Source organism: Brachyistius frenatus, unplaced genomic scaffold (genome assembly GCF_029030835.1).
Source record: "Brachyistius frenatus isolate BFR_SWC_R1_liver_20210118 unplaced genomic scaffold, ASM2903083v1 Contig_231, whole genome shotgun sequence".
Lineage (NCBI taxonomy): Eukaryota > Metazoa > Chordata > Actinopteri > Embiotocidae > Brachyistius > Brachyistius frenatus.
This window is the reverse complement of record NW_027210830.1, coordinates 323647-344980: the sequence shown is the minus strand read 5'-3', so window position 1 is coordinate 344980 and position 21334 is coordinate 323647. Positions and strand designations below refer to the sequence as shown.

The 21334-nt window shown below is 44.9% G+C and overlaps 1 protein-coding gene across 1 annotated transcript in view; it reads left to right on the top strand.

The window, feature by feature from the left end:
* cacna1ba (calcium channel, voltage-dependent, N type, alpha 1B subunit, a) overlaps positions 1-21334 on the top strand; it is a 77952-nt gene that overhangs the window by 33301 nt on the left and 23317 nt on the right. Inside the window, exons 8-27 of the mRNA XM_069720072.1 lie at positions 270-385; positions 599-685; positions 2488-2589; positions 3788-3997; positions 4426-4538; positions 4627-4739; positions 4822-4953; positions 5890-5962; positions 6084-6201; positions 6320-6387; positions 7264-7370; positions 8042-8107; positions 9184-9219; positions 10440-11240; positions 11893-12080; positions 12864-12960; positions 13051-13180; positions 13537-13596; positions 14667-14773; positions 18167-18187. Coding sequence (XP_069576173.1) covers positions 270-385; positions 599-685; positions 2488-2589; positions 3788-3997; positions 4426-4538; positions 4627-4739; positions 4822-4953; positions 5890-5962; positions 6084-6201; positions 6320-6387; positions 7264-7370; positions 8042-8107; positions 9184-9219; positions 10440-11240; positions 11893-12080; positions 12864-12960; positions 13051-13180; positions 13537-13596; positions 14667-14773; positions 18167-18187 — 2745 coding nt within the window. The remainder of the gene's footprint in view (positions 1-269; positions 386-598; positions 686-2487; positions 2590-3787; positions 3998-4425; positions 4539-4626; positions 4740-4821; positions 4954-5889; positions 5963-6083; positions 6202-6319; positions 6388-7263; positions 7371-8041; positions 8108-9183; positions 9220-10439; positions 11241-11892; positions 12081-12863; positions 12961-13050; positions 13181-13536; positions 13597-14666; positions 14774-18166; positions 18188-21334) is intronic.

The window sequence follows — 21334 nt, the reverse complement described above, 5'->3', positions numbered from 1 at the left end:
GGGCTTGTTTCACAGTTCAGATCTCCCACAGTGGGACGAGTCTGACTGTCTCACCTGCTCTGAGGCCGGCCGGCTGGATACCTGTCGGCACTGGAGGGCTCCCGGGTGTGTGTTGGCCTGTCAGAGCTAATAAACATCATCTGTGTGTGTGTGTGTGTGTGTGTGTGTGTGTGTGTGTGTGTGTGTGTGTGTGTGTGTGTGTGTGTGTGTGTGTGTGTGTGTGTGTGTGTGTGTGTGTGTGTGTGTGTGTGTGTGCTTGGTTCCTACAGGGAGTTTGCGAAGGAGAGAGAGCGTGTGGAGAAGAGGCAGGAGTTCCTGAAGCTCCGCAGACAGCAGCAGATAGAAAGAGAGCTGACGGGCTACCTGGAGTGGATCTGCAAAGCAGGTCACACACACACACACACACACACACACACACACACACACACACACACACACACACACACACACACACACACACACACACACACACACACACACACACACACACACACACACACACACACACACACACACACACACCTACACACTTGGGGTTTTTTAAATGAAAACTTTTACTGGTGTCCGACCTTCTGTGTTTTTATCATCTGTGTTGCAGAGGAGGTGATGCTGGCCGAGGAAGACAAGAACGCGGAGGAGAAGTCTCTGGACGGCGCCTGGTACAAGAGGAAGCACACCAACTCCGGTGAGGAGGACGGCCGTCTGCAGCCGCCGGTCGGAAAAGATTGAAAAAAACAAGCTGAGTCAGAGATGCTCAAAATACAGAGATAAAACACGGAGGACTCAGATTGTTCTGTTTTAGCTGATATCAGCAGGTCGGTGGAGGTCCGTTCGCTCCTCCTTCCCGTGTGGAGCCTCTTGTTTACAGCAGCTGCTGCTCTTCATCTTCCTCTTTTTACTGCTGCATCACTACCTGTGTTCTGCGCTACGTCGCAGCCACCAGCTGTCTTCCTGCACTCAGAGCAGCTTTGTGACCAGCAACAGGCTGAGGTCATGCGGACGGGGCAGGAAGCTCACTGATTGGACGGTTTTGCAGGTGTCGTCCTGCATCGTCAGCACTATGTGAAACACAAAACACCACATTTATCACCACGTGGGTCAATAAGTTCAAAACTGCTCCTGTTGCGAGCGAACGATGCGCAGCAGGAAGCTATAACCCTAATGAGGAAGTGTGTGTGTGTGGAGGGAGGGGGAGGAGGGGGAGAGAGCTACGATTATGTTGTTTTCAACGCGCTTTGAGCAGGCATGTTGTCGTGTTGGAGAACCCTGTTGCCACGGCGCCACAGTTCAGGTGGTTTTACAGCGAATGTTTTTCCGCTGAAGGTTCCTACTGGAACTCGGTGTTGACAGTCTGACTCTGGGGGACGAATTCACGGTTGCACAACTCCCGCCAACGTCAAAGAAAAAACCCACCTGGTGTCTCCTCACCTGACGCTCCTTCTTCTTCTTCGGTCTCGGACGGTGAAGCTCCGCCCCCTCTTGAAACGTTGAACGTCACTCAGAACACCTCGCCCGGCTCATCGCAGTTAGACTTTCTGAAGTGGAAATCACCGCATGGGCTCAGGAACACTCGACTGTAAGCAGGCGTGTTCAAGATTTCCTGTTTCTAAAATCTGATGTTTCTCTGCTCCAGTTTCAGTTCCGCAGTGAAATCACGTTAACGTGAGGAACTCAGTGATGACGATTATCAAGCGACGAAATTTCAAACACGTCGTTCGCGCGCAACAGAAGCAGTTTCTGAACTTACTGATCAATAACAGAGGAGGGAGGCTATCATCTAACAAATACCATGTCAATATATGTAGAGCTCAGTATGTGGCTGATACTGATTATCTCCCCCCTGAAGAAGGTGTGTGTGTGTGTGTGTGTGTGTGTGTGTGTGTGTGTGTGTGTGTGTGTGTGTGTGTGTGTGTGTGTGTGTGTGTGTGTGTGTGTGTGTGTGTGTGTGTGTGTGTGTGTGTCCTTATCGAGGCCCCGCCGGCTCTGCTCTGCAGCCTCACCCAGGGTTACAGTCACAGTGATTAAGGGCGGAGGGGTAATGAGATTAGAGTGAGGTGGAGAGCGGGAGGTTCACGGGAGTTCAGAGGCAGCGTGGGAGTTCGAGCGGCTCCTCTCTCCCTCTCTTCCTCCTCCTCCTCTTCATCTCTCCGTCGTTCTCCCCGAGTCTGTTTTTTTATTTTAAAACGGCTCAAACTAAACTGGCGGTGAAGTTTTAAAAATTGCCGACTGTGAGAGGAAAGAGGAAACTGGAGATTCGGCCGCAGGAAAGATGTTTTTATTCAGATAGTTTATGTATCTGGAGCACATAAACCGGCTGAATTCACTGCTTCATAATACGTCTGAATCACAGCTGTTTTTACGTTATGTTTTGTGTAGAGAACCAGAAACAATGAATATGTTGATACCGGATGATTGACAGCATGTAAAAAGCAGGAACGAAAGTTTGTAACACGACAAACACTTACGTTTACGACTGATTGTTTTCAGCCCTCGTCGTGTCGGCGGTGCTGAAGAGGACCAAGAAGAGTAAGAACGACCTCATCAACGCCGAGGAGGGAGATGACCACTTCACGGACATCTCGTCTGTCGGTGAGACGCGTTTCGCTCAGTAAAATTAGCAGAATTAGAAATATATCAGCTGCTTCAAAATGCAACTTCAAATCCAATTATATCCAGTTTTCTAGTCATTTGTAAAGAAAAGTGAAGATTCCTCGTTTATCTTAATTCAAAAATTCAAGAAAGCCTCAAATCATATTAACCTGCACGTGAGTTGTGGACAGAAAAATCAACTAGAAACTGAATCTGAATTTGTAACGTTTAATTTTGAATGCTTGCTTTTTTAAATAATTTAACACTCGGTTTTAAGTTTATTGAAATTCAGTTTCAAACTCATAAACTGTATTTCAAATTATGATCTTTATTTTTCAATGAAATTTAAATTAAATACCACAAATTAAAATGATGTCATTCAAAATCAGTTTTTTAGGGCAATTATTCAAGTCGAGTGGTTCAAATATAAATTATTAAAATTCAGTTTTGTAGTGACACATATTTCTATATTTCATCAGTTGTGTGCGCTGTATTTTTTAACTTGTAGGATGGATGGATGATGGATGGATGGATGGATGGATGATGAATGATTGATGGATGGATGATGGATGGATGATGGAGGGATGGATGGATGATGGATGGATGATGGATGGATGGATGGATGGATGGATGATGGATGGATGATGGATGGATGGATGGATGATGATGGATGGATGGATGATGGATGGATGAGTATCTGTGTGAACCAGTGATCCTGGAGTGAGTCAGAGGTTCTGTATTAAAATAGATCAGGAGATGATGAGTCGAGTCTTCCTGCACTTCTAATGAAATTCTAATGGAACCATTTTTCTCCGTCTCTTTTGTGTCCAGTCCCACTTGACATTTGGGTTTAATTTAAGTTACAGAGGGGTTTAATATAGTCTGGACTAAATGGGGTGGGGGGGTGGAGCTTGGGGTGGGGGATAGATGGGGGCGGGACAGCCGAGGGCTTCGCTTTGGTTCCATCACAGTTAACGCTCGTCAGGACATGAAAAAGCTTCTGCTGAGACGTTAATTATGTTCCAGTTCTGTGGTTCTTCCCACCGCTGGTCCTCCGGGTCGGTGGAAGTCACCTCTCTAGAGTAAAGCCCCCCACCTTCACCCCACCCCACCCTTCCCCCCACCCCTCCCCTCCCCTCACCCCCTTGTTCCAGACTCAGCAGCTTTACCGCCGTGTTGTGTGTTTGGTCCCAACTAGCCCCCCCGGGGTCGCCGTTCGCCCGGGCCAGCATCAAGAACGAGAACTCGTCCTACTTCCGGAGGAAAGAGAAGAGGATCCGCTTCACCATCCGCCGCCTGGTGAAGTCTCAGAGCTTCTACTGGACCGTGTTGTGTCTGGTCGGCCTCAACACGCTGTGCGTGGCCATCGTCCACTACGACCAGCCCGAGTGGCTCACCTACGCTCTGTGTGAGTACCGGCTGGCCTCCACTTAATGAGGCTCATTATGGCTGTTTTACCGTGTGTCCAATTATCTCCAGCAGAACGTCGGCTCTAGACCTTTTTGATGCAGAATAATTGCCGTGAATATTGCTTGAATTTGTGTTAATTATTGTGACTAATTGGTTTTTCCGTGCACCTGCTTTCTTTGTACGTGCGTTGCTAATTCCTGCTAATTGTCTGCTCTGATCAAATAGATTTAAACCGCCGTGTTGTCGTGTCATTTCATAAACACACATGTGAGCGAACGGACGTCTCACCGGCAGCTCTTCCCTCAAACAACGGCCTCGTTGTGTTTGCCGTGGCTGCAGCTGAACAGGCAGCATCTCCGGAGACCGTTTTAACCCTCCGACGTCCATCTGTGTGGTTTTTCTTTGTTTTTGTTTCCTCCTGTTCAGACCTGGCTGAGTTTGTGTTCCTGGGCCTCTTCCTGGCTGAGATGTCCATGAAGATGTACGGCCTCGGACCCCAGAACTACTTCCACTCCTCCTTCAACTGTTTTGACTTCGGGGTGAGTTTGTGACACGATTCGGGGGGCCGGCGACGCGTTGGTGTCGCCCCACCTCCCCCCCGCTGGATTTACCCGACTCTTTCCGCAGGTGATCATCGGCAGCATCTTCGAGGTGATCTGGGCCGCCATCAAACCCGGCGCCTCGTTCGGGATCAGCGTCCTGCGAGCGCTGAGGCTGCTCAGGATCTTCAAAGTCACCAAGTGAGTCGTCGGGAGCGTGTGCGTCTGCGTGCTGGTCAGAACATACATGTAGCGTGTGTTCATACGTGTGTGTTGTGTGCAGGTACTGGAACTCTCTGAGAAACCTGGTGGTCTCCCTGCTCAACTCCATGAAGTCCATCATCAGCCTGCTCTTCCTGCTCTTCCTCTTCATCGTGGTCTTCGCTCTGCTGGGCATGCAGCTGTTCGGTGGCCAGTGAGTTATTTGTTCTCCAGACAGTTTGTTAATATTAAACGTGTCGCATGTTCAAATGGCACCAAATTGGACGACGCGCGGCGTCGGGTCGCCGACAATACGCTCACCAAGTTTGAAGCAGATGGGACGAACGGTTGTCGAGATATGCGAGGGACAAACAAACAAGCACACGAACAAACAAACGGATGATAAAACAAGAAAAAGAAGGAAGAGGATGAATTTAACGTGTCGTTCGGTCTTGTCACGTTTTTCTTCAGTCGTTGCTTTTCCAATTACTACAAACAGGAAGTTGCCAGTAGATAAGAAATCCAGGCCTTCAGAAAACTCGCCCAAAATAAGCTATGCTCATTGTCACCATGGCAACACGAAATTTCTTGTTTACATCACCACCACCACACGTATGATGGAAATTGTGGTAACAAAGATTTTTTTTTAAAACAGCATTGACAGAATCAATGAATAGTAGATCTATTTCTGGACTATATTTAAGCCTCGTTGACGTTGACACGTTTATTCATTCGTGTGCAGATGTTCACCGCGTCTTGAAAACCTGGGAACATGATGGAATAAAAATAAAAATAAAAACTGTTGTCTGAACGTGTGAAGAACCTGGAAAAAAAACAAAGAACTCCGACAGTTGGAAGGAAAAACTCCCTTTTAACAGAAAGAAAACCTCGTGGAGTTGAAATGAAAATGATGATGATGTTAAGTGAACGTTGAGAAAGTCTTCCTGATTGGTTAGATCTCGGGGAGACGTACAGCTACCGAATGGAGAAGGCCGTTCCCACCTCCTCCATGTGCGTCCCTTACATTGGGGGGGGATGATTAGGTTCCAGTAGACAGACGGGAGAATTAAATGTCAATAATAAAATGTCAGTATCAGCGCGACTCTTCCGTTTCCAGAAGAAATAAACATGTTTTTTTGTATTTTTTTAGGTTTAATTTCGAAGACGAAACGCCGACGACCAACTTCGACACGTTCCCGGCGGCCATCCTCACCGTGTTCCAGGTAAAGGTCAACTCCGTACTGTTTAAAAAAAAAAAAAAGTTTCCCTTCTCCTCCTCCTCCTCCTCCTCCTCCTCCTCCTCCTCCTCCTCCTCCGCCCCCCCCGGTCCCCCCCCCCCCACAGATCCTCACCGGGGAGGACTGGAACGCCGTCATGTACCACGGCATCGAGTCGCAGGGCGGTGTGCGCGGGGGGATGTTCTCCTCCATCTATTTCATCGTCCTCACCCTCTTCGGAAACTGTATCCTGCCTCATTGACCCCCCCCCTCCTCCTCCCCCCAGAACAGCTAAATATTGATTGGGTGTTTTTTTTTTTTTTATCAATCCCTTGATCTTTTCCTGACACCACCAATAACCAGACACGCTCCTCAACGTGTTCTTGGCCATCGCTGTCGATAACCTCGCGAACGCCCAGGAGCTCACCAAGGTACAGTATTTATTTTTACAGCTTTAGGAGGCAGCCCCCCCCTCCTCCTCCCTCGACAGCATCCATCACTTGGAGACGAATCCCCCGCGGCCCCTTTTTATCCCCTCGCTCTTTATAACGCAGTGAATATTGACAGGATACGAGGGCGACTTGGTTTATTGGCTTCATAATACTGTCCCCCACATTATGAAGTGGAAGCTGTTGGTTCCTCACCACAGAAGAACTTATCTGAACCTCTTTAAACAGGCCGGTGAGGGTTAATTCTGCAGGCAGCGACCGGTTCTGAATTCAATCTCACAAACTAAACATGATTTTAAAACACAAAAGGCTAAAAAATTCAAACAGTGTAAAATCATTTGAAGATCGTAACAATAGTTTCTCGCTTTCTGTTCAGAACCAGAAGTTTCCAATCGACTGTTTTCAGTGTAAAAAAGTCCAACAAACAAAAACTCTTCTGAGCTTTTTAGTCATAGTTCAAAAAAATGATCGCCACCAGGTGCTTCTTCATAAAAATGAAAGGAAATCAATAAAATGATATTATGGCCTCGTAAAATAACGAGAAAGTCTCACGTAGTAGCCTTGAAGGAGGCTTTTATTGTGAAGAGTCTGCGGCAGGAAATGTTTAGTTTCAGCTCAACGGGGATCCCAAACAGGAAATAGTGAACGGAAATAAAGAGAAAGCATTCATGGAATTATCGCTGTGGAAATGGACATCGTACTAAACTTTATGAAGAAGCAGAGAGTTAAAATGATAAAATAAAAGCCCGTCTCTGAACATGCAGAAAGCATATTAAAAGAAATAAAGCTGCAGAACCGAAAGGCCGTCGCTGTGTGTATGTTTGTCTGCATGGATGTTTCTGTGCACACGCTGTCCAGGATGAAGAGGAGCAAGAGGAGGCCATCAACAAGAAGCTCGCTCTCCAGAAGGCCAAGGAGGTAAAGGAGGTCAGCCCCATGTCGGCCGCTAACATTTCCATCAGCGCGTAAGTCGGCTTTCTATTCATGTTCTTCCCGGGTTTTTGTGAAAATTATTTTGGATGTAATTACTGTAAAAAGACACGCAGGACCTCTGCAGCATCGTTTAATGCCCTGATTAGATTTACTTTCTGCATGAAGCACGAACTTTTTCTAATTCAGAGGAGCTACAGCTCGGCATATTTAGATACACACTATATTGACTTTTTTGCGTGTGCACATCATCGACAACCACGAACTTGAGCAACAGTCGGATGGACGGAAGTTAATGTTAAGTTGTAACATTTGTGCATTAAAAAAGTTTCATTTCACATGTTTATTAATCAAGAAACTGAGATTTAAAACGGTGTTTTTTTTCTTCTTTCGAATGTTTGTGATCAGCTGAAAATGTCCAGAACTTTTTTTTTTTTTTTCCTGGTTCAGTCTTTTGTGTTTTCTGATCCTCCGGACACACACACACACACACACACACACACACACACACACACACACACACACACACACACACACACACACACACACACACACACACACACACACACACACACACACACACACACACACACACACACACACACACAGAGGAGACTGTGACTGTTTCTCTGACTTCATCCTATATGATGTCTCCCCTCCCCTTCCCCCCCCCCCCCCCCCCATTTTTTGTTTTGTGCATGTGCAGTTTTCTAACACGCAGTCGAGGTAACGCGCACTCTAGCAGCTCATCCATCTGCAGCGTTAACTCACTGTGAGTTATTACTTCTCCGTTACAACTTTTCAACTCCTCCCCCCTCTCCGCCATCACCCCCTCCCCCCTGATGCTGTGAACTCTGACCTCCTCCGTTGTTCATCCCCTCCCGTCATCCTGTCGTGTGAATTGTCCAAAAACAACATGGCAGCTCCTCCGTGTCGTTTTTCGGTATTAACATCTGTGTTGCGCCCCCCCCCCCCCCCCCCCACACACACCTGTTGATCGATGAGTGTCTGTGTTGGTGATCGTTATGTTTCACTGACCTCTGTCTGCGACCCGTAGGTCTCAAGATATCGTTGTTTTATTCTCGTGCATGTGTGCATCTTGTATATGTGCAGCTCATTTTGTAAATTGCGAAGATGTTTTGTGTTTTTTTTGCCGCCGTGTCGACGTCGACCTTCGCAGATGAAGAACATGACGGCCGTTAGTTCCCTGAAACTGTCACCGGAAACAACCGGGAACATTTGAAAGCATCGTATTATAGCTTAAATTATTTTAACTGAGATGGCATGAGATAGCATTTCGTATGATTTAATTAATTTGTGCACACTTGATAAGTTTATATATAAAGAGACATGACAGGATTTCTCCTCTGAGCTCGAAGTGCACTTCACCCGCTTCAAGCGTCAGTCCAACGAGATAAAGTCGATAGCATCCTCAAACTTAGCATATCGCTAACGATACAAACCAAAAGCTCTTGATATCGTTAATTGCACTTTTAATAACAATAATCTTTTGCATCCCTGACATCACAGCTGTTCTTAGTTCAAAACATTTTAACCTAAATCTATCAGCCAGTCTGACTAATTGATGACATGTTTGTATCATTAGCCCCGCCTCCAAAACAGTGAGATATATTTATTTTCCTGCTTCCTTTTAGCAAAAAACTATTTCTTTTGGCTTTTTGTGTCATTTTTACATCTCGGCTGTCCGTGTTTTCTCCCCGTGTTGGTTTTTCTGAAGCTTATTTCGCCTCCTTTGTGCTTTTGTGTGTCTGTACCCTTGTTTCTGTCCCTCTGAAGTTCCTTCTCTCCCTGTTTGTTTCAATGTGGCTCCCTTCTATGTGTCTGTAGGAGTTATGTCTGCACTCCAGTCCATCAGTACCTGAGGTAAAAACCCAGCCGCCTGCTGGCGAGCTGATCAATAATGCCATAAAAAAAAAAAAAACATACATAAATCAATCATGTTGTCATTATTTACATTCTTGAAAAGCAAGACCTCATAATTCTCGTCATGCACACGCTCCATCCGGTTCCATGTCGTCCATCCAGCTGTTAGCAGGAGCTCGAAGGAAGGACGACGGAGCGTTAAGAACACGGGACGAAGTTATCGTCTCGCAGATTTGTAAAAATCAGATGACGGAAAACGTGCATGCGTTCAGTCATTTCAAAAGAGCCACGCACAGACGTGTCAGAGCATGGTGGGGGTGGAGCCACGCTTGGCCTTCCTTCAGGATGAGCAGTGAACGAGGTGCGATCGTAAAGTAACCGGGGGACGGTTCCTGTTGAACGCAGCGCAGCGATGCACCCGGAGCAGCAGGAAGCAACGACCTTCACCAGGAAGTAGTCAGAGTGTCGTCTCCTGATCGACATCAGCACACGTTAACGTGACCGCTGGTGACGTGAAACGTTTGTGATTTCAACTGGAGCAGAGAAACATCCGATTTTTGGGGTCAAATTTGTTTGGACAGTGAAGCTCCGCCCCCTCTTGAAGCGTTGAACGTCACTCAGAACAACTCGCCCGGCTCGTTCCTTCATCGCCGTTAGACTTTCTGAAGCATTTCGAGTTTCTCTGTTGACCATCTCCAGAGATTTGACTCAGTGGAAATCACTGCATGGGCTCAGGAACACTTTGGGCTGTAAGCATGCGTGTTGAAGATTTCCTGTTTCCAAAAGGTCGGCGGTGAAATCACAAATGTTTCATGTTACCAGCGGTCACGTTAACGTGCTGAACTCAGTGATGACGTCGATCAAGACACGACACTCTCAATACTTCCTGCTGCATTCAGGAACAGTCTGAACTTTATGATCGCCCCTCGCACTGCGATTAAATGGAACTAGTGATGTCTGAAAGCTCCATTGCACCTCGGTCATACTGCAAATCACTCAGCATGTCGGGACTGTGTGTCATCACGAGACGTAAAAGGAAATATACGTCTGGGTTTATGTGCCGTGAAACATAAACTACATATTGAATGTCTGTGTTTTTTATTGGAAATGATAAACTGTTGAGACGTGAAAGCAGAAGGTTGAGTTGATAGTTCACTCGGTGTTTGATGTCGTGCCGTCGATGCTCCGGTTACCAGCGTACGTCTGCGTCTCCTCCCCAGTAAGGAGCAGCAGAAGTCGCTGAAGGCGATGTCGGTGTGGGAGCAGAGAGCCAACCAGCTGAGGAGGCAGAACCGGGCCAGCTGCGATGCGCTGTACAGCGAGCTGGAGCCGGAGGAGCGTGTCCACGTGTCCTCGGCCCTCCACATCCGGCCCGACATGATGACCCACCTGGACCGGCCGCTGGTCGTCGAGCCCCGCGACGGACCCGCGACGGGCGCCGGCCACCAGCACCATCACCACCACCACAAGCCCGGCATGCCCGAGGAGGCCGAGACCGCCGCCGAACCTCCTCCTCCTCCTCCCCCTCCTCCTTCCTCCGCCGCCCCTCACCAGCTCCGGCGCCACCACCGCCACCGGGACCGGGCCAGAACCAAAGAGGAGGCCAACGACAACGGGGACGCCGGGCGGCAGCACGTCCACCACAGCCGCTCCAAAGACCACGACGGCAGCCGGGGCAAAGAGGGCAAGAACGAGAGGTCCCGCAGCCGAGAGGGAGGCAGGAAGCACCGACAGAGGTCGGTGGAGGACAGCGGGGAAGGCGGGGGGGTCCCGGGCGAGAAGGAGCACCGCCACCATCACTCGCACCGGCAGTCCCGGGGGGGTAACGGGACGGTGAACAGCGGCGGGAGGGGCGAGAGGAGGTCCCGCCACAAAGACGGACGCTCGTCCAACAGGGACGGAGACAGGAACTCCAACGGAGCCAACGGGGAGAGGAGGAGACAGCTTACTCATGGGTCCAGAGGACCGTCGACGGTGGAGGGAGAGGAGGCCAACGAGAGGGAGAAGACCCACGGTCACAGGTACACACCTTCATCATCATCGTCATCACTCTCTGAACTCTGACTTTAGAAGTCTTTAATGACAAACACGGGATAAAAAACAGTAATACAAATAAATGATCTGGACATGTGGCAGCACCACAGGCCTGTCAATCAAACAGACACGCCCCCAAAAACAGGTCTTCTTGAATCTTCTTTTCTAATGAATGAGGGATTATTTTCAGATGGACCTCCAGAAAACTAAGAAGAAGGAGTGACTTTAGCTAACAACACCGAGATAACTGATGGACACATTTTATTCACTTTGGATTTGATGAGAGAAGTTGAATGGGAGTCTATGGAGCCGGAGGCTTTTTGGAGCCGACCTCTAGTGGCACTCGCTGGTATTGCAGCTTAAGGCCTCATTTTTCAGACCTGGAAACACTTTTATATCCAGTTTATGGCCATTTTGGGCACCACTGAAGCCAAACGAAGGTAAAATCATTGACAAAGGTGTAAACTATCTGCTGCTCATGTCTTCGTCCTGCAGTATTAGCTGGTGTTTCTGCTGGTGTGTAAAACCATCCAGCAGCCTCAGCGACTGTTCCAAGCAGCTCTCTCTGTTTACCCCCCCGGGCCGCCAGCAGGAGATGAGAATCTACTGTTTATTAATAACTAAGCTGCTCCCTCACAGGTTCGGTGACTCGGAGGGGGAGTCCTTGGCCATCTCCCCCCAGCAGGGCTCCGGGGGTACCAGCGAGCCTCCGGACCACGCCGAGGACTCGGACAACGAGAGGAACGACAGACGGACAGGCCAGTCCTCCGTCCACATCCCCCCCGTCACCATCACCTCCCCACCCGGAGAGACCACCCTCATACAGAGTCAGCACCAGTTTCATTCATGTTTGTTTAACGTTGTTGAATCTGACATTATTATTAGAATCACGAGCACCACAGGAGACAAAACAAAACACATCAGATGTCAATATTCATATAAATATTAATAATGTCAGAGATATTCTACCTTACAGCCTAAAGCTCCGCTGGAAGTAGATTGCACAGAAGCAGGTCCGGCTGTAGGTTTTAGATGGATTTGTCTATTTATGAGGGATTAATATTCGTGTCTGAACTCTCCTCACATAATTCAAGTTTTAAAGGGATGAGAAATGGAGCAGAATATAGGATCAACTAAGTAAACAGGAGAACGAATGTTGTACGCCTCCACTCACCAATCAAATCTCTACGAGTCCCATCATCACACACATTCAGTCATTTCATTAGTTTTAGTTTTAGCCAATAAAAGTTGTCTGCTGTTGGTGAGTCTTCGTCACATCTAGCAAAAAAAAATGGTGACACTTTTTGACACCAATTTTGGCAAAATAGTTAAAATACCAAATTTAATTATTCTGTAATTTTATTTTAGATTTAGAATCGTAACTTTCTGTAAAAAAAAAAAAAAAGAAAAAGAAAAGAAATCTATTTGACATAATTTAAACATATTTTTGGCCCGCGTTTGTCCCTCCACTTAAAATGGCCTTTTTATAGAAAAGAATTTCGGCATATCTGATTTATAAATAATTTAAAGAGCAACCAAACAAGTCAACAATTCCCAGATGAGTCCCAGCAGGTGTGAGATGAAACCCGTCTGCTCGTCTGTCCTCCCAGTGAACATGACCGAGAAGACGCTGGAGGACCTCGGTCAGACCGGACCCAGACCCATCCTGCCCTACAGCTCCATGTTCATGTTCGGACAGACCAATCCGTGAGTCCGCCGCCGCCACACGGTCCCTGTTGTCCTATCAGTGTCCAGCGCTTCCTCACCGCCTCAGTCTGTCTGTCCTCCCGTCCTCAGGGTGAGGCGCTTGTGTCACTACATCGTCACTCTGCGGTACTTTGAGATGTCCATCCTGGTCGTCATAGCGATGAGCAGCATCGCCCTGGCAGCAGAGGACCCCGTCTGGACCAACGCCCCCCGCAACAATGTGAGAGAGATACTAAACGCACACACACACACACACACACACACACACACACACACACACACACACACACACACACACACACACACACACACACACACACACACACACACACACACACACACACACACACACACACACACACACATAAAGCTGAGAGAAGTCAGTTTTTACTTCAACGTTAACTTTGGTAACGAAAACACGGATATTTTTTTATTTTCTGATCGTCTAAATCGAATCGTCTGAAACGTGGAACACACACAACTTCCAGCCGACGTTAACTCGTAGAATTACTTCAGAATCGTCACGTTTCTTTTTCTATATTTACTCTCCACTCTGTTGTCGTGTCTCTTTCACAGGTGCTCAGATACCTGGACTACGCCTTCACCGGCGTTTTCACTTTTGAAATGGTGATCAAGGTAAGAAACGACAACTTCACATCTTCCATCACAACTTTTTTTTTCTAAATTAAAAAGTGCAATAAAAGTTCCAGGAAGCTGCGACGACTGTACGTTGGATTATAATCCATCAGAAGTGAGCTGCTGACTCATCACATTTCCTACTTACGGAGAGTACGATGGTGATGGATGTTGGAGGACACTCAGTGATATCAAGGCTGCATCACCGTCCCTTTATTCACAATCCTCCCTACTGTCCCATAAATCAGCGTCTTTCACAATATTTCAACTAGTTCTCTTTCTTCAAACAGTAATTTGGTCTGAAAGGTTTTGCTTACTTGAATAATTTGTGTCAATTAATCGTCAGCAGATATTAACCACAGTTATATTATATGATAACCAATAATCACCACGCAAAGTGTTATAGAAGGTCTGTTCCTGAACGCAGCACGTTAACATGGCCGCTGGTAACGTGAAACATTTGTGATTTCACCGCCGACCTGAAACTGAGGTCAAACTGAGGTCAAACTCTGAAAATGTTCAGCAGAGACTCTTAAAAGGAGTTTCAAAAAGACGCAGCAACCAACTGGTAACAGAAACAAACTCACAAAGAGGGACGAAGAGCTCGTGGGAAAAAAAATACACAAGTAAAGAGAAGGTCAACGAGGGACAGGTGAAATTTTTCAGGGCGTGGCCTAACAATCATTCAAAAGGACAAGAAGTCAAAACTATGAAGCAGAAAACTTTCTGAAACATTTCAAGTTTCTCTGTTGACCATTTAAAGAGTTTGACTCAGTGGAAATCACTGCATGGGCTCAGGAACACTTTGGGCTGTAAGCGGGTGTGTTGAAGATTTCCTGTTTCCAAAAAGGTCTGCAGTGAAATCCCAAATGTTTCACGTACCGGCGGTCACGTTAACGTGCTGAACTCAGGCGCTGATGTTGATCAAGGTACGACTTTCTTTTGGACCTCGTGTAAAACTCGGGCCTGAAAACATATGTTCTGTGTCCTAATCAATTATATGAAATAAATCTAATTTCCTCGAATAAAAGCAGCTGAGACTAAACAGATGTTTGGTGTCCCGGGTTCAGATGGTGGATCTGGGCCTGCTGCTCCATCCTGGTTCCTACTTCAGAGACCTGTGGAACATCCTGGACTTCATAGTGGTCAGTGGGGCGCTGGTGGCTTTTGCATTTTCGTAAGTTCGCCGACTTTCCTTCCTTTTTCCTTTTTAAAAGAATAAAACAAGCTGCGTTTTTTTGTGTGTCGTCAATCTTTAATCCGCAGATTTTGGACGAGAATGAGTCACGATTTTTTTGGGACCGTCTGCCAAATATTCATTAGAAAAAAAAAATCATGTTTAAAAAACCAGGTCCATCCGGTAGTTAGTGAACCCCCCCTCCCCCCCGTGGCTCTAAACCCTGTCTTCATAGAACAAGAGTTACTACACAAAGTCATCAGTATGCTGTTTTATATATGTGTTGTGTTTTCTACCATATTGACGTTGTTGTCTTTGATATCTTGTGATTTCCTGCTGTTTTAAATGTGCGTGAATGAGATGAGAGGATTTTCTGGTTTATCTGTTATAAGCTGGGACTCTTCTTTTTTTTTTTTCGGGGTTTCACATGCCGCTAATCGCTGTGCTCATTTCCTTGTTGTTAATATTTGTAAACTAAACCTGAAGAGGAAAAGCAGATTAGAGGTGGAACTAAAATCCTTAATGAATCCTGAAAGAGCCAGGTGTGTGTGTGTGTGTGTGTGTGTGTGTGTGTGTGTGTGTGTGTGTGTGTGTGTGTGTGTGTGTGTGTGTGTGTGTGTGTGTGTGTGTGTGTGTGTGTGTGTGTGTTATGCTGTGTGTTTATTTTCATGTTCCTCTCCCTGTTTCTGTCCCGGGATCGTTTGGCAGGAGCTTCATGGGGTAATGCCTCCTCTACCTCTCTCGTGTTGCCCGTCTGTGTCACTTCATGTATGTGAGAGAGAAACATACGAGTAATTTCTCCCCATATTCAGTCTGGAACTACATCACGCCTGTTTCTGTCAGGAACATTAGTTCTGAATTGCAGCAGATTCATAAAAGAAAAGCGTGTCGGAGCTCCAAGAAGCAGCTCTGACGACCGTACAGAATTATTTTAATGTCAGAATTTTAAGACGGCGTTTGAACATTTTGCACTCAGATAAGTTATATTCTGCAGGGAAATTAAAAACGAAAAAAATGAAGCAAATAATTTTCCCCTTTTGTGTTATAAATATAATTGATCTGGATGCAAAAATCTTTCTCAGGTCAAAATGTCTCATATTCTCCTGCTACGTTCCCCAAACTGAACATTTAAATATTTTTTCATCGCAGCAGCTGTCAGTCTTCACGAGATTCTTTCCTGTGAATAAATCACTGATTTATTGAAGTGTATTTTTCCCTTTGAAAAACTGCCAGACGTGCAGAACATGAGGTGAAATTACTTGTGAGGACGAGTCGTCCATCTCGACATCATCCTGTACTTGAAACCCCGGTGTTGCTTGGTGAAAAGGTTCCTCCTCTTCCTCCTCCTCCTCCTCCACGTTCATCATCATCATCATCATCCTTATCTCCTCCCGGGCCTCTTTTCAAGGAGGCGCGTTCATCACGCCGCTCCTTTGCCTCGCCGCCGCGGCAGCTCAGCTCGGACCGGAACGATACCATCAATTTCACGTTCCTCCATTATTAATTCAGCGGATCGCTAATCTAAGGAGCGAGCGGCTGCCGGAGGGCGCGAGCGGGTCTCAGGGAATATCGACCTCCTCCTGTGATCCCAGCATGCACATCACATTTAGAGACTGTTAGACGTGTGTGCTGCTAACTGCAGGTGTTCAATGACCATACTGTCATCTCCATTCACACACCGTTCCCCCCACCTCCCCCCCATCGTACCGTCGGTGGGGATATATCGATATGGTTTGATGAACAGCATTTGTGAATACTTTTCTCATGAGTTATAAATTCATAGATAATACTGCGTAGACCGAGTGTTCAATTATTAAATAAAATCAGACTTCATGAAATAAAGCTAACTGGCTAACCATTAGCAGTGGCACTAGCACATGAGGCAATTTTATTTATTCATGTTTTAAACATTTAAAAACCCCAAAAAGAAAATTGTTTCACAACTTTTTATGACCTGGCTTAACTAAAAGAAATTCATTTTAATTAACTAACCAATGTCATAGAAAAGGTTGTTTTAACACAAGAAAACAAAGGAAAGACGCTGTGCGTGAAGCTAACACGATGCTTAACTCAAACATGCAGAAAATTAAAACTCTGGCAAACAAAAATAAAGAAAGACAAAAAAGAACATTTTAAACATTAAGCTAGCCTTAGTCTAACTTTACTAACTAACTACAGCTAATTTAGTCATTTCAGCTCAGAAATTAACGTTTAAGATTCTGTGAAAATATTCTCATTTTAAAGATAGTTTGCTGAACATCACATTAAAGTTTCAAAATATAAAGTAGTCAAATATATAAATGTTCAAGACCTTCTTCACGTATTCTAATTTTAAAACGAGTCCACTTGAAGCATTAGAAAGTCAACTGAAGGCTGTTTCAGCTAATTAGCTAGTTAGCTACAGCTAGTGAGGCTAGTTAGTTATTTTGTGTTGAAAAACTTAGACGTGAAATAAAAACAGACTTTTTCAGTTCAAATAATGGATTGATTTTCACCCGAAATATATTTTCATAGAAATGTTTTCACATTTTTTCCCGTTCCTCTTATTTCTTTCTTTCTTTCCTCTAAATATTCCATCAGTCTGATTTGTTTGTTGATATCGGACACTATGGATCTCAGTGGATCGGACTCTAAATTGCTAAAAGGTTCAATTAAAACCCAAACGAACTATATTGCAAAGGCTTTCCGTCTCCAGGTCGTCTCGTATCGGCAGATATCGAGTCCCCGTTTGATTGACAGCTGTCACTCACCCTCTCGCTCACCGTGCATGAATCGCTCTGCCTGCCGTCCATTTCATGGAATAAAAACCTGTTCCTCCGTCATCTCACCGACATGGAGCCTCTCGAGTGTTAATCTCTCAACTGCATCTGTTTTTGGTGCATTTTGATGCCGGCTTCAGATGCTCGTGATCATTTTCAGGGCTCGTATGATATTTGTTTTATTTCTAATTATTAGTATCTTTATTTAGAAAATCTAGGCTCTTTTTTTTTGTTGGCATTTGCTATTTTTTTAATTTTAATGTTTTGGCTGAGACTCAGATGTTGTAGCACTTACAGAACAACGGCTGTTGTAATAATAATAATAATAATAATAATAGTAATAATGTCTTAATTTGTGTGTTATTTCAGTGACCGATTATTTCCAGTAATTAAACCCATTATGGAGCCTGTTATTATTATTATTATTATTTATTTTGTATTATTTCACTGGGATCTACTCACCCAGTTTGTCTACTACCAACCAAAATATATCAAAAACATTTTTAACGTGTTTTTATGAATAGAGACGACGTTCTTGTCGTTTGATGCAAACATTGTTTTATTTTGTTTGTGTGTTTTTGAAGCATCCATAAATGTGCTGTACCTTGTTTTACCACTGTTTTCCCCCAAGTAGATCGCAACAAGGTGTGACCAGGTGGGGAACCCCTCCTATGCCGACCCCTTAACCCCTCCTCCCCCCATTAACCCCTCCCACACCCACCCACCCCCCTCTTCTAATCAACCCTCTCTAACTACCATTCTTCTTTATACTCAGATCAGCTTCATATTTGAAAATATTAAATCCATATTTTAGCCACTTAGATGCCTTTTTTTTTTTAAATTTCTTTTTTTACCACGACTTTGTCTGAGAGCTTTCAAACTGAAACCTGCCTCTAAACCTACCAAACAGCTTTTTAGCTGTTTCTTCCCAAAAATGCCATATTTTCCATTGACTTTATTTAAATGACCTAGTTTGGTATTTTTGATGAGCAAATGTAAACATGTTGTTTATTTTGCATTTTGGAATGAAACCTGTGATTTAAAGATTTTGAAGTCTCTTCATATTTTTCTTTTGTGTTCGACAACCAAGTCAAGCAAACTTTGGGCCTTTTTTTCACTGAATATCCATTTTTAAATTTTTTTTATTTCTATCCGAGTGACCGGATGAACTGATTTTACTTTTCCACTTTATATAATTGTTGACAGAGAAATGTGAAGTAAATGCAGACTTGAGTGTGAAATGGGGAGCTTTAAGAATAGGATTTTTGTAACGGAGTTAAAAATAGACTCGTATTGAGACAGTTGAAAGTGATTCTTCAGCTCGCTGTTCTCCTTTTCCAGAAAAAATGATGAACAGTTGTGGCCTCTTCAGCCAGATGTCCTCATTATCATTTGACCGACTTTTTGCCGCTTTTCTAGACTCCCTTTTTAATAATGAATCGAAACCTCCTTTTTTCTCCCGCTCTCTCACCACATCTGGGTAGTTGGAGGCGTATTCTTTGAAAGCTATCAGAAAAATCTTCCGTGGTTTGTTCCCTTAGTCCTCATCGTAACTGTGTGAAGTGTCTAAATAAAACAAAACACTGACCCCTTCTGTCACTGTGAACGCATGCTGAGACTAATGTGCATCAGAGCATGGGAGGGAGTGCATGTGGTTACCTCAGTAAAGAGACGTCACATCGGTCCTCAAAGTGTGAGTCCAGGTTTCTTTGGGGGCTTTGAAATAGCCTGCAGAGCTCCTTATTATTCCTTTCTGGATATATAGACTCGTAGGAGACAAAGCGTTTTGGTCTATCGACCTTCATAAGGCAAAAATCGAAGGCACCTCGTAGATATAATCACACTTAAATCTGACACTTAAACGCCACATTTCACTCTTTTCAAACTCCTTTTTGCCCTCGTACAAGTCTGAGCGTTGCTGTAGCAACCGCAGGTTTCTCTTTGTGCAGCATAGCTAGCATCTACCGACAGCTTGTGAGGCCCTTTAGAGATCCCGTAATTGCTTGCATGTGAGGCGTTTAGGGAACTTTGGTAAATAGTAGCGTCTAACGATAGCTTGCATGTGAGGCGTTTAGGGAACTTCGGTAAATAGTAGCATCTGACGATAGCTTCCATTTGAGGCGTTTAGGCTCCTCGAGGTGTCTATCAAGCTACATGCCGACAATATTTAAAGCTTTCTGTTCGACTTTAAAGAACTCCAGATACATCAGGGGGATTTTGGGGGCTTATCTCCTCTGTTGAAAGGATTTCGGAGCCTTTTGCTCAGTATTCAACTGCGTTTCCATCTTTTCTAAATCCCCAGCTCACAGGAGAACGCTCGCTCTATGAATTCACGGTATTTCTATACTCTGTACTTGTGTTTTCACTTGATCCTGTTTCCAATTTCATTACGGACATGAGGATATCCACTTAGTTGCTGCTCCCCGGGGAGTCCTGGGTACACTAACGTCTGCCGGTGACGTGTTCTGGTACTCAGGCAGAGTTTGAACTCCGTTAAGCTCCGTTTTTCTATTTTTGTATTCTTCACTTAGCTACCTCTATTGTTTTACATTTATACAGACCAGTTCAACATTAGGCGCCTTCGACCTAGCAATGGGCATTTCAAGCAAAAACTACTATTCGAAATTTGCTCGTAACTCTTCGATTTTTAATCGAATATTTGCAGGCGGCTTCTAGGTGCATTACTGCCACCTTCTGACGGGAGTAACACATTACAACCTGGCGCCGGTGAAAACGGGAAATAAGGAAGAACCATAGTCGCGTTTACTAATAGATTTTGTAGATTATAACAAATATTTGAAATTCGTGCCCCATCCCCACTTGGAACGGATAACAGTGCACACTTTGTTCGATGATTCATCAAGTCTTTGGAACTTTTTATGACCGGCGGCTTAAAACTGCAGACTACTCTCGACTGAATATGATTGATTTCCAACTAATTTGTCTCCAACTTTGAAATTCCGGTTTAACTTTTTACATGTTTACATTATACACTGATGTGCCGAACTTTTGACACTGGAATAATACATTTTACTTTTATTGTCAGTTCCCGTACACAGTGGTAATTTATTTATTAATTTACAGCTACACTCATCAAAATGTTTTTACACAAAAGTCAGGAAGTTGACTTTGCTCGAAGGACTGCGTCATTTATTTTGTCGCAAAGACTGGAAAGAAGACGGAAACATCGTCACGATGACCTTCTCTTGTGTTTAATGGCTTAAATGGAAACTTTAAGGTGAAAATTTAAGGTGGCGAATTCTCTTCGGATCTTCATCCCTGAGATCGTAATCGCAGAGATGCCAACACATCTTCTGGATTAAGATCCCTGATGCACAAGTGTGACCGTGTTTGCATGCGTTGAGATGGGAATCCTCTTTTTAAACCAGGACAAAAATGAATTAACTGACTTACTGCATGCGTCTAAAACAGAGATCATGTAACTTGTTCATGTAAACCAGGATTTACATGACTCACAGCCAGATGGTGGATGCATGTTGTCCTACGTCCTCCAGTTCATGTCCCTCCACCCTCCACAAATACACTTCAATGCATTTATACTTATTGCTGTATTATGTTTGTAGAACCAGCTGTTCGTATTTTACTGTGTTTGAATATTCTGCTGAACCCATTTTTTTTTATTGCCACGAGCCAAATTAGATGAATAACACATTTGGCAATTAAAAGTTTTTAGCCGGACGCTCAGGGGTGTTGTGAGAAAGTAAAGCAGTGCTGGCGAGTCTGAACAGTGGAAGGATCAGCTGTTTAGCTGTGTTAACGACAGAGCTGGAGGCGGGGCATC